This window comes from Cyprinodon variegatus, unplaced genomic scaffold (assembly GCF_000732505.1).
Source record: "Cyprinodon variegatus isolate N-32 unplaced genomic scaffold, C_variegatus-1.0 Scaffold413, whole genome shotgun sequence".
NCBI classification, from domain to species: domain Eukaryota; kingdom Metazoa; phylum Chordata; class Actinopteri; order Cyprinodontiformes; family Cyprinodontidae; genus Cyprinodon; species Cyprinodon variegatus.
Window position 1 is genome coordinate 174374 of NW_015150866.1, and position 11289 is coordinate 185662.

The 11289-nt window shown below is 38.9% G+C and overlaps 1 protein-coding gene across 1 annotated transcript in view; it reads left to right on the plus strand.

The window, feature by feature from the left end:
• Positions 1 to 11289, plus strand: part of LOC107093202 (inositol hexakisphosphate and diphosphoinositol-pentakisphosphate kinase 1-like) — an 80232-nt gene that overhangs the window by 43998 nt on the left and 24945 nt on the right. Inside the window, exons 19-23 of the mRNA XM_015388088.1 lie at positions 203 to 317; positions 2726 to 2833; positions 2928 to 3044; positions 3132 to 3272; positions 3363 to 3471. Of these exons, the coding sequence (XP_015243574.1) occupies positions 203 to 317; positions 2726 to 2833; positions 2928 to 3044; positions 3132 to 3272; positions 3363 to 3471 (590 nt within the window). The remainder of the gene's footprint in view (positions 1 to 202; positions 318 to 2725; positions 2834 to 2927; positions 3045 to 3131; positions 3273 to 3362; positions 3472 to 11289) is intronic.

The window sequence follows — 11289 nt, forward strand, 5'->3', positions numbered from 1 at the left end:
AAAAATGGATGCCTCCAGGAACGCACATTCACATGAAAAGTACTCTGAATTAAAAACAATGATCATTTATTGAACAGTTTGTAATAATTTCATACTTAAAGTACTTTCAGAAGTTTGAATTCTGAATATGAGCAGACTTTTCCTCTAAACCACAGTAACTAATCAGCTCTTCCTCTCCTTCGGTTTCCTCCCCGGTGTTCAGGTACTCCCGGGGGGTGATGTCTCCTGGTCGTCACGTTCGCACCCGTCTCTACTTTACAAGCGAGAGCCACGTCCACTCTCTGCTCAGCATGTTCCGCTATGGAGGACTCCTGGACGTGAGTGCAGAACCCATTAGTTTATTGTTTTTAAACTCTTCACTTTGTTGTTTTGGTTTGTTTTTGCAAATGTTAAACCATCTGGGCCTGAACAATAATTACCGCCTTAAGCTCGAGTCCCTAACGGACAGTAGGCTGAATGAGATTCTGGTGAAAACTGCTGCACCGTTTTTTACTCATGGTTTATTTTTATCTAAATACGTCTGTGTGCAGCTTCTTTTGAAAATAATATGAATCACAGGGATTTTTTCTTGCGATTCATATAAGATGTTAAATCATCTTATTTCAAAAGTTAATGCTATTTTTTTTAACATTTTATAGATGTCAATATAACAACAAAGTTAATCTCAAAGTCTTTCCATTTTTTAAATAAGATATTTTTTATAATTTCCTTTCTGAATTGTCCATTTCCATTTATAAAACATGTTCTTTACAAAAATTATGGAAAAAAATTCACTCCATAAAGGTGGAAGATAAGAATGAGCCAACTAGAGCTGCAACTAATGATTGTTTTGCAAATCGATTAATCTGTTGATTATTTTTTTTATTAATTGATTAATAATCAGATAGCAAAAGTTTCCTTAAAGAAGACTTTTTGTGAAATTAAACCAAGTGAAAATAAGGCTTTTCCATTTGAGGACTTCTGGATAGAGCATATCGACAGACGAAATACATTTTTATCTTAATTGTAAAATGTTTACATATATTTTCTCACAATTGTGGTATAACTGCTACTGTAAGTGGGTCGCTCTGTCAACTAAAGGCATATTTCAGAGTCTCTATAGTCCAGTTAACCATTAATCAATTACTAAATTAGTTGACGATTTTAGTAATCGATGAATCGATTAATCCGATTGATTGTTTCAGCACAGAGCCAACGTGATTTCCATGAATCCTCGATGGGTTGAGAATACAGAGAAGACACATCGGTTTGCTAAGAATAAACTGGGAATTTGTGAAGGGTTACTTGTAGTTTTAATTTATTCTAGTTTAGGGAGGTCAGGACCTTTTACTATGACTTACCGGTAGTATTGATTGTTCAAGAAATAGAAAAATGAAACATCAGTCTGTGTGGAATTAGAGCTTTGCCTCTTTTTATCTTGACACAGCCACAGATTCAGTGTATTAGTTCTAAAACGCCCTGTGATAAACTAACATTTTAGAGTGGGATAGAAAATGAAGGATGGGTCAAAATTCTAAAATGTGTATCGAGCTTTTGAGTATTTAACAGATGCTTCCTGAGGTCTGTGACTCTGGAGGAGCTGCAAAGATTTGCTGCTTAGTTTAATCTGTTTGCCTCCTTTTTAGTGAAGAGTGGGAAAGAAAGCCGTTATTTAAAGTCGTAGGGAAGTTATGTTTAAATATGAAATCATTCTGGCTTAAACATGGATATAAATGTACTCTTTATCAGACTATATTGTCCCAAAATTTTGAGAATTTCTATTTTAAAAATAATCCTGTCTTAAAATCTGTTGATTTTTTTTTTCGTTATCTTAGGTCAGCCTAAACACCTAAATTCAGCCAATCATATATCAACAGTCATCTGTTAATCAAATGTTTTTGGTCATACTATCTTGATTCATATGTTGCTGCTAATATACGCAACGGCTGAAATAAGAAATAAGAATTTTTAATGAGTTTAAAAAAAATGATGATAATTTTTGTTGCAAACCAAGCTTCTGCCGCCCTGGCGTCCTCTTCCACAACATCTTCATCCCCTCTTTCCTCCTCTCAATAAAAAATGGATGACGGAGGAGACTCATCCACGACCTCCGACACTAAACTCTCCTCCTCTTGCATGTTTCCTCTGTCCATAGCGTTCCTTGACAGTGTCGTTTCTATGTCACCAATTTAGTGCTACTTGGTCCCAATGGAATTTCCCATTGGGAACCTACTAGCACTAAGTTGCTAACTGCTTAGCAAGATGCTTCTGAGACACGGGCCACAACCAAACTTGCTTGTAAACCTTCCATCACAACAATCCCGCCGTCATGATAAACGACCAATCACATTCACTTTATTAACTCGTGTAAAGTTAGGCACCACCTGGGAGAATTTGTAAATGAACCGTTGCGATGGCCATTTCCCTACGACTTTAAAGGAAGAGGAGATGGCAGACGGGCGGGGGTATTAAAGATTATCTCCAGACAAAACATGGATTTTTTTTTTTTGTTTCTATTAATCTATGACTTGTGATTATAATTAGGGCTGAGCATAGTCAGGCTGTTTTGTATAGCAGGTTTTTTTTTTTTTTTTGCCGTTTCTTATGTTTTTCTCTGCTTGTTTGTTAAAAAAATGCCTTTGTTTTTATAATTATTTGTGAAAGAAAACTGAATTGAAATCAGAATTCTATACAGTGAACTTAGAAACATTTAGATATCATTTCTCTAATTAAAAACCAAAACCAGGAGGTGAAGGACCAGCAGTGGAAGCAGGCGATGGACTACCTGAGCGCTGTGACTGAACTCAACTACATGACGCAGATCGTCATCATGCTGTACGAAGACAACAACAAGGTTGGTCTGCAGGCGTCTTCTTCATGTCCCGGTTAGCGGCTTTCTGCATCCCTAACGGCATGCCGTCTGTCTTTCATGCGCCTGCGGTGATAAGGACCCCTCTTCTGAGGAGCGTTTCCACGTGGAACTTCACTTCAGCCCAGGAGTGAAAGGGTGTGAAGACGAGGAGAATGTGCCCCTTGGTTTCGGTTTCCGGCCTGCATCATCAGAGGTGTGTGACGGTTCTGATCCGGTTAAAGTTTCCTTAGCGGGTCGTTGGGGGTCGGTGAAAATTGCTTCCTGTTCTTTGAACGATCAGAATGAAGACAAAAAGCCCAACCAGGGCAGCTTGGAGGATCTCTCCCAGGATCAGACAGACGATGCGCTTCCTGTCACAGAACTCATCAACCTGCAGAGAAAGTCCCCTATGATCCGTAACCGCAAGGCAGGCTCCATGGAGGTACTGTGCTGTAGTGGGACTCTGAGCAGCAGCCATGTTGTTTACCTGATGTGTTGATCTAATCGCCTCCTTTTTAACCGCCTCTCTTAGGTCCTCTCTGAGTCCTTCCCCAACGCTTCCTCCAAAGGCCCCACATCCCATCGACTCTTCCAGTCATGTTCGCGCCAGTCTCCTGAGATCAAACCAGCTGGAGGCCTAGGTCAGCTTCTAACTGTTCTTTTTTTTGTCGTGGGCCGTTTGTGTCCCTCGCTGGTGTGGGTGTGCGTGTGTGTTTGTCATCATGCCACCCCATCCTCAGAGCACATCTATTTCAGGCTGTCATCACCGCACCGCTCTTCATCACAAGCCTGTTTTTTTTTATAATTATTTATTTCACCCTTGCACTGTATCCCCTTTCAGTCCCTCCCTCATGTCTCTCTTGAGGGCCGATCCCTCCCCTCCTCTTTGCATCACCACCCCTCCTCTTACCGACGGCTGCATAGCTTCCAGCTCGGCTCAGCTTAGCAGCAGCCAAGCAGGATCAGACTCCAAACTATTCAGGCAAGAGGTCAGCTGGGAATTTGCGTCGCGTTCACAGCCAGAAGCAGGATTTGGTTTTCACACAGCGGCGAAACAGATGGAGGTTTTATCTATCATTGTTTCACTCATAGCTTTAACTCTCTCTGGCTGCTGCAGATTCTGATCAAAGGTTTAAATTAAGGTGTTTCCCTGCCTCACAGAAGGTTCAGTGGTGAATACCAGCGTGTTACAGATGGATGATATGCCAAAATCTATTTCACTGAGACTTTCTCAGTTTCAATTAATAGATTTATCGATATAAACTACATGAAAACCTCAGAAATGCTGCCAGGAAAGACCCCAACTGCCTGTAAAAACTTAGGAAATGTATCCTTCCACATCATAAAGCTCTTCTGATATAACATTTTAGAAATAATTGTAAAAAAAAAGTCTCACTATTTTTAGTTTGAGCTAAAAGCTTAGCAGGATAAATGAACATGTAACCTGGCAAATCCATCCTCTTTTACCGTTTCTCTGTTATTTCCTCCTTTATTAATTTATGATTAACTTTCCTATGTTTGAAAAGAAAAAGACTCTTAAGCCTAAAATTCTGTTTTCACAATTCCTATAATAAATTGGCAAAACAACCAGCTCTGAAAAGGCAAACCTAAAGTCCCCTATCAGCTCGGAAACATCAGACTTTGGATAAACTTTTCTTGGCTCTGAAGGCAGCGCTTTACCAGTGGTTTAATTAATAGATTTATTAATATAAACTACATGAAAACCTCAGGAAAGACCCCAACTGCCTGTGCATACTTAAATGAAAAAGATGGTCTGTTGATTCGGCTGCAACAGCATCTACCTCATCAAAGTTCTCCAAACCCAGTTCAGTTCTGTTCAGGTGAGCCTCCAGCTCATGTTTCTGATCACGATCTCAGGCCAAAACTTCCTAAAATCATTGTTTTTCCAAGCATTTCTATTTGAATTGTTGCTAAAATCATCTTAAAATGTATACTCTCCACCCTACTGTTTAACCGGGATTAATACAAAATGGAGAAAAAAAGGAGATGATTGTGACGCAACAGACCAGCTGCTTATTGGGAACCTTTAAAGGTCATTCAGTGTTGCTGACTGGCCTCCTCACAGCTTCCCACTTTTCATCTGGTCTCTAATGATCCGGAGAAATGTCTGATGTCCTCAGATTCTCCAGTTAAGATGTCTTTTTTTTCTGATTTCACCATTTTTTTTTGTGGGTCTTCCTGTCTATTACCTTAACAAAATAAGAGGATTTAAGCCTTTGGTGTTTTATCTTTAAAATCCAAATACAACAGAATAGCAGAAATGTTTTAAAGATCAGGTAGAGCAGCAGAAGCTAATGGCAGGTGTGAACTGAAAGGGTCTAAATGCTGAGAATGAATGATAGGGTGATTTAACAAACTGTAATTTTAAAATAGATTAAATAATCCCCACATCACCTTATAAACATATTTTACTAAATAATCTGCATCAGAGGACTTGGCAATCCTCTTTCTCCGCCAACAGTTAGCCGTCAGTGAGCAGTAGACCTAACACGGCTCTGTCTGGATCTACAACCAAAGAACGCTTTATTTTCCGCAGCCACTTTTCCCACAGGAAATTAACTTGTAATGGGATAAAAAAGGCCGACACTCATTGGCATGTGTCTGTAGTCCAAAACCAGCAGCATGGAGAAAACCATAAAGGCAGGAATGTGACATCAGATGCACAGAAACGATTTCTGTCATGTGTGCCTCAATAGGAATTTTACCCTCCTTAACAGCCTGGCTGCTCAATGTCACCAGGACAGAATAATCCCACTCAGTCTCTAACAGCAATGAGGCTCAACACAAACACATATTTGAAATCTGTAACCTAATCTTTAATATTTGCTAGTGTAAGGAAACATTATGCCAACAAGTATTTTATTGACAGTTTAGATATTTAATCTGCAAAAATTGTTCTTTTACTCAAGTCTTACAGCTTTAACTTTAGCATAAGGTTTGCTTTTTACCTTGTTTTGAGATTTACTGGTAAAGATTCTCAGTCATCCATGTCATAGTCATTCAAAGAATGTTAAACAAAACAAAAAAACAATCCACTGGACTTTGTTTCAAAGTTTGATGACGTTCCGCTTCCCATCCTGGAAGTCCAGTGGATTTTTATTTATTTTGGAAGGACTATGACCTGGACGAGTGAGAATCTTCACCAGCAACAAAATCAACAGCATCTGAACATGGTAAGAGATGTTAGATGGATCACTTAAACAAATTAGGAACAGCACAGACATTTAAAGTACATTTTTCTTGAAATAAGTGAATTTTCCCATGATTTGACACTTAGACAGTGAACTGAAAGGATTTGATTAAAAAATGAACAACTCATTTATCTTATCTTAAAGTGCATCATGTCTAATTATCTTATTCTAAGGACGAATGGCTTAAATCAATTTCCCTTATTTTTGGATCAGTTTTTATGCTAAAATAATGAAACCCAGACAGAAGTGACCCAGAGCTTCCACTAGTGTTCACACTTCTATCAGGAGGTTCACATGTTCTTTCATAAGGTCTGCCAAAAGTATTTACCCCCCCAAAAAAACTTTAATGCATTTTTTTGGTTTTTTTAGACTAACCTAAAGTAGGGAAGAAAAATGTTGTTCCAAGAGTTTTTAATGATACATATTTCATATTAGTATTTAGAAAAGTTGTCCTGAAAACTGCTTATTTTTTTAAACACATTAATTGTTTATCCTTTCATGCTCTGCTGCTTACCTTAGACATTCAGACATCCCAATAAAATTAGGTTTGTAGTAACAAGATAATGTGGAAAACAGAAAGGGGTATGAATACTTTCAGAAAGATGAGCATAAGCTGGCGTCCCCTTTAACTCTAACAAGTGTTATTAATGGCTTTCTATCATTAAAAAAAAATCTTCTTTGGTCTGTATAAAGATGAACAACAACAAAAAAACACTGCAAAAACTGATCTAAAGTAAACATTTCTTGGAAATCTTAAATTTGCCCTTAATATGAGCAAATAAATAAAATGATTTAGATAAGATGGAATTAGTTTATATTACCTTAAAATAAAATAATTATGCACTTTGAATATGGTAAAGGAGTTATTATTTTTTCCTATTTTAAATCTAAACAATCATATTCTATCAGCATGTTGTTTTACTTACATGCTGTAATAAATAAAAAACCAAAATGAAATACAGTAATTTCTTTTTTGCAGTAAAGAGGCGGTTTGGTTTCTTGTATCCTACTGTTGCTTTTAGCCTAAATCTGCTCATTTGTTCTCTTTTGAACACATTAGATAAAAACGAGACCTCTCAATAAAGTAGAATGAAGATCTCTGATCATGAGCACAACACAGTAAAACCATTGAAGTTAGAGCAATGTCTGCTCTTATTGAATCCATCATTGTTCTGTGAACCTTCAGACAACCAGATGAAACGTTCTAGCAATGTGCAATAAAGATGTAGATGTTTTGTTTTTCAAATTAAGTTTTAAATCATTTTTGTGACCATGTATCCTCATTTAAGCACGTCGTTTTGAGGGACTTTCTGTAACAGTCCAGCTTGGTGGGGACGTGGTGAGAACTGGTTTTCTGCATGGAGCTTACCCCCCTCCCCACACCCTTGCATGTGTGAGTCCCTTCAGTTAAGACTCTTACCCCATTTACACTACCCTTGAAAAACCGTGCCGAGACCGGTTCGAGCTCAGTAACTGAGATAACTTATCGTGTGTAAATGGAAAGCAAACTGAACTGAACCGAGCTAGACACAACCGAACCGAGCTAACTGCAGACCAGTTCCAGAGGTGGGCTCGGCTCAGTTTTTCCCTGGCTCGGTTCTCTGATAACAAGAGCGCATGAGCAGAACGCGTCATCTCCGTCTGAATGCACATCCCGATTCACACTCCATTCCAGTAGTTGGCGGTAATGCCCCTCTGGAAGTTGCTTGCCAACCAACACAAAACAGAAGAAGAAGAACAACTATAAACAACAATCAAAATCTTCTCCACGCAACATTTTGATTTGCTTGATTCCCTCCTTCTTCGTCTTCTTCTTCTTGTGTTTTATGGCGGTTGGCAAACAACTTTTGGTGCATTACCGCCACCAACTGCTTGATTTCCTCCTTCAATACTGGCCGTAATACCGCAGATCGTCACTAGGAGGCGAGGAGTCGAGGAACCGAGATAGCGTGATGTGTAAACGGTCGTCAGAACCGAGCTAGACCTGGTTAACTGATCCGAGCTCGGACCGGTCTCGGCAAGGATCGGTTTTTCAAGGGTAGTGTAAATGAGGTATTAATGTCCCTAAGATATGAATGGATCTATGCATTCATGATTTACAAAGAATCTGAAAAGTGTGGCACACATTGCTACAACAAATATTTTCACCTGCCTTTAGCTCAGTCAGTCGTCCCTTTAGCATTCCTCTCCCTGCTGAAAGAAAACATCCCAGGTTGCTTTCATCTCCATGTTATGTATTGTTATTAACACAAATAATAAAAAATAGACATAACATTAATGTACACAAAGCAAAAATTATCGGTGGATGTTACTTGCTGCTTTTGCAGAAGAAAATACACTTGAAAGGCATTAACAGAACAAAAGTCTTGCCCAAAACTTCATAAAACATGAGTGATGCATGACAAAGTACATTTTTGCCAGGGAAGATGGGTGGTTTGAGACGGCAGAATTAGTCTCTCTGCTTCTAGTCCGCAGCAGTGATTGCTATTCCAGTTATATTTAAATCTCACTGCTTATGACTCACTGCTGCTAATCGGCCATTAGTGTCTTTAATGACAAGATAGATACTTTCAACCATATGAAGTAAGAATTCTGCCAAAGAGTAATTTGTAATACACACTTATACCAGCAGTTTTATTTAAAATTCACACTGCAGATCAATGAGGCCCAAATCCACTTTTTGTTATCATAAAGAATCAGACTTTTTCCCAATCCGATCTGGACTACATTTGTATGTGGTTTTAAATCCAATACAGGTTGGATCTTTTAGAATCTGACTGCGGTCTGCACGGCCTAGTGAGCCTTATCTGAATTACTATGACGATGATGTCACTCTTGCTCTCACAGAGCAGGGGACAAAAATAATTACAGCAAACATGCAGGACAGCGTAGATGGAGGTTTACAGTGGATGGACCACGAAATTTTGGGGTTAGTAAGTATTTGGGCGGCTATCCATCTTCTTCAGCTTATCCGGGGTCGGGTCGCAGGGGTAGCAGCTTCAGAAGGGAGGCCCAGACGTCCCTCTCCACAGCCACTTGGGCCAGCTCCTCCGGGGGAATCCCATGGCGCTCCCTTACCAGCCGAGACACATAGTCCCTCCAGTGTGTCCTGGGTCTCCCCCTGGACCTCCTCCCCGTGAGAAGTGCCTGGAACACCGCACCAGGGAGACGTCCAGGAGGCATCCTAACCAGATGCATGAGATCCACCTCAACTGGCTCCTCTCGATGTGGAGGATTCAGCAGCGATCCATAAGAAACCTTTTTATGTCTGCTGTATCATCCAGCTACTCCCATTGCTCAACAGCTTTACATCCATCCATAGTCCCTGACTTCTAGCACATCTTGTTATTGATCTTCTGCACATTCAGGTCACTTCTACTTAGAGTTGTTTGATGTGGATTGTTGTTTTTCTTCTCATGTGGATCACTTCAGGGGAACAGTTTCCCATGTTAACACCTACACAAAAAATCGGATCTAACAAAAAGTTGTAATGGTACATCAAGACCTGCAGTGTAAACATAGCCATGAACTTCTCTGCATACAGATTGAACAGCATGAGGCCTTTGCTCAGTCCTATGCACTGCGTTATCCTGTTTTGTAATCTTCCTGTAGTTTCTTTCCTCCCCTTTGGTCCTGTTTCTGTGGATCATGTCGACTTTTGTCACTTTGAGGGAGAAACCAACCTGAGAAAGTACATTGCCTGTGATTGGCTGCTGTTCAGGAAATCCCACTTCTATGGTTTCCAGAGGTGTCAAAAGTATTAATGTTTATTACTTAAGTCGAAGTATAAATCCTACTGTTTAAAAATACATTTTTAGAAGTCAGAGCATCAACTTGGTTGCCTTTTCTATGTCTGCTTCTGTGTCCTTGAACCCCAGTCGGCCTCAGCAGATGGTCGCTCACACTGAGCCTGGTTCTGCTGGAGGTTTCTTCCTGTTCAAAGGGAGTTTTTCCTCTCCACTGTCGCTACAAGCATGCTTAGTGTGAGGGATTGCTGAAGAGTCAATGAGTCGATGCAATCAACTGGTTTTCCTTAGATAGAAAACTTTGAATCAATCTGACTGGATGATCTGATGAACTGGAAAGAGCCTTGAGATGATGTGTTATGAATTGGTGCTACAGAAATAAACTGAATTGAATTAATCTTTTTACACAAGTAATAGTGTAAAAGTAGCATTTTTAAAACTACTTGATATATAAAGGTAAAATTAATCCAGAAGCTTTACTGCTCTACCCTATTAAAGGAAAATTTTTCTACAATTCTGGATGATAACTTCATTAAACTTCATTTTCTTAGTTTTATAACTAATGGTAACAGTACAGGGTCAAATTTAAATTTGCATCATCTTGAAAAAATTTTGGTATGTGGTGAACAAGAGGTTGGGGCAACACAAAGTCCAACCACAAATAAATTAACTATTTGGATTAAAGGTGTTTTGTTTTTTTCTTTTTTAAGAGGCCATAATGAAAACGAGCCTAATTGAAACAAAACTAATTAGTTTTTTTTTTTATGTAGGCAGTAGAAAGTAGACATAATTGCTAAAAAATGTAAGGAGTAAACGTAAAGAGTTGTCTAAAAAACAACTTTTTTAGACAACTTTTACTGCAGCAGATATTTCTACTTAAGTATGGAAATAAAGTGTTTGTTCTTTGTTTCTTAAAACCTCTGCCCATTTTTCCTTCTTAGGAAATTAGAAATGTTAGCGAAGCATTTTCAGGCTGATAGCTGATTGAATTATGACGTCTCTGTCATCCACTGACAGCTTATACACACAACAGTATCTGTAAGCTGATTAGAAATGGAAAATGTCTGTGTTCAAATATATTAATATAAATAAATTCTATATAAATATAAGTCAATTTAAGCCTCACTTTCCTCAATAAAAAAAGTGGAGCTAACGTTAACTTAGCTCGTACCAAGTTCCAAATTTAACATCAATTATTTTAGAGCTTATTGCTGCTGCTGTCAAACACCTCCATGATGGCGTTGAACTAAGTTATTCATTGATGACCTCATTTAATCACATTTTAACTCTAAGAGAACAGCTATTAGACTGAAGATGTTTGCTGATGTCCCTTCCTGCGATGCAGGAGAAATCAGTGCCGGTGTTCTGTCAGACCAGCATACCAATACGCATGCACAAGATGTCAGATTTGCATCTATCCCTTTAGGTTTGTAAAAAAAAAAATAGACTTTAAATTACCTCGATGGCCGTGCATCCCTTTAGTCATGTACAAAAGAAAAAT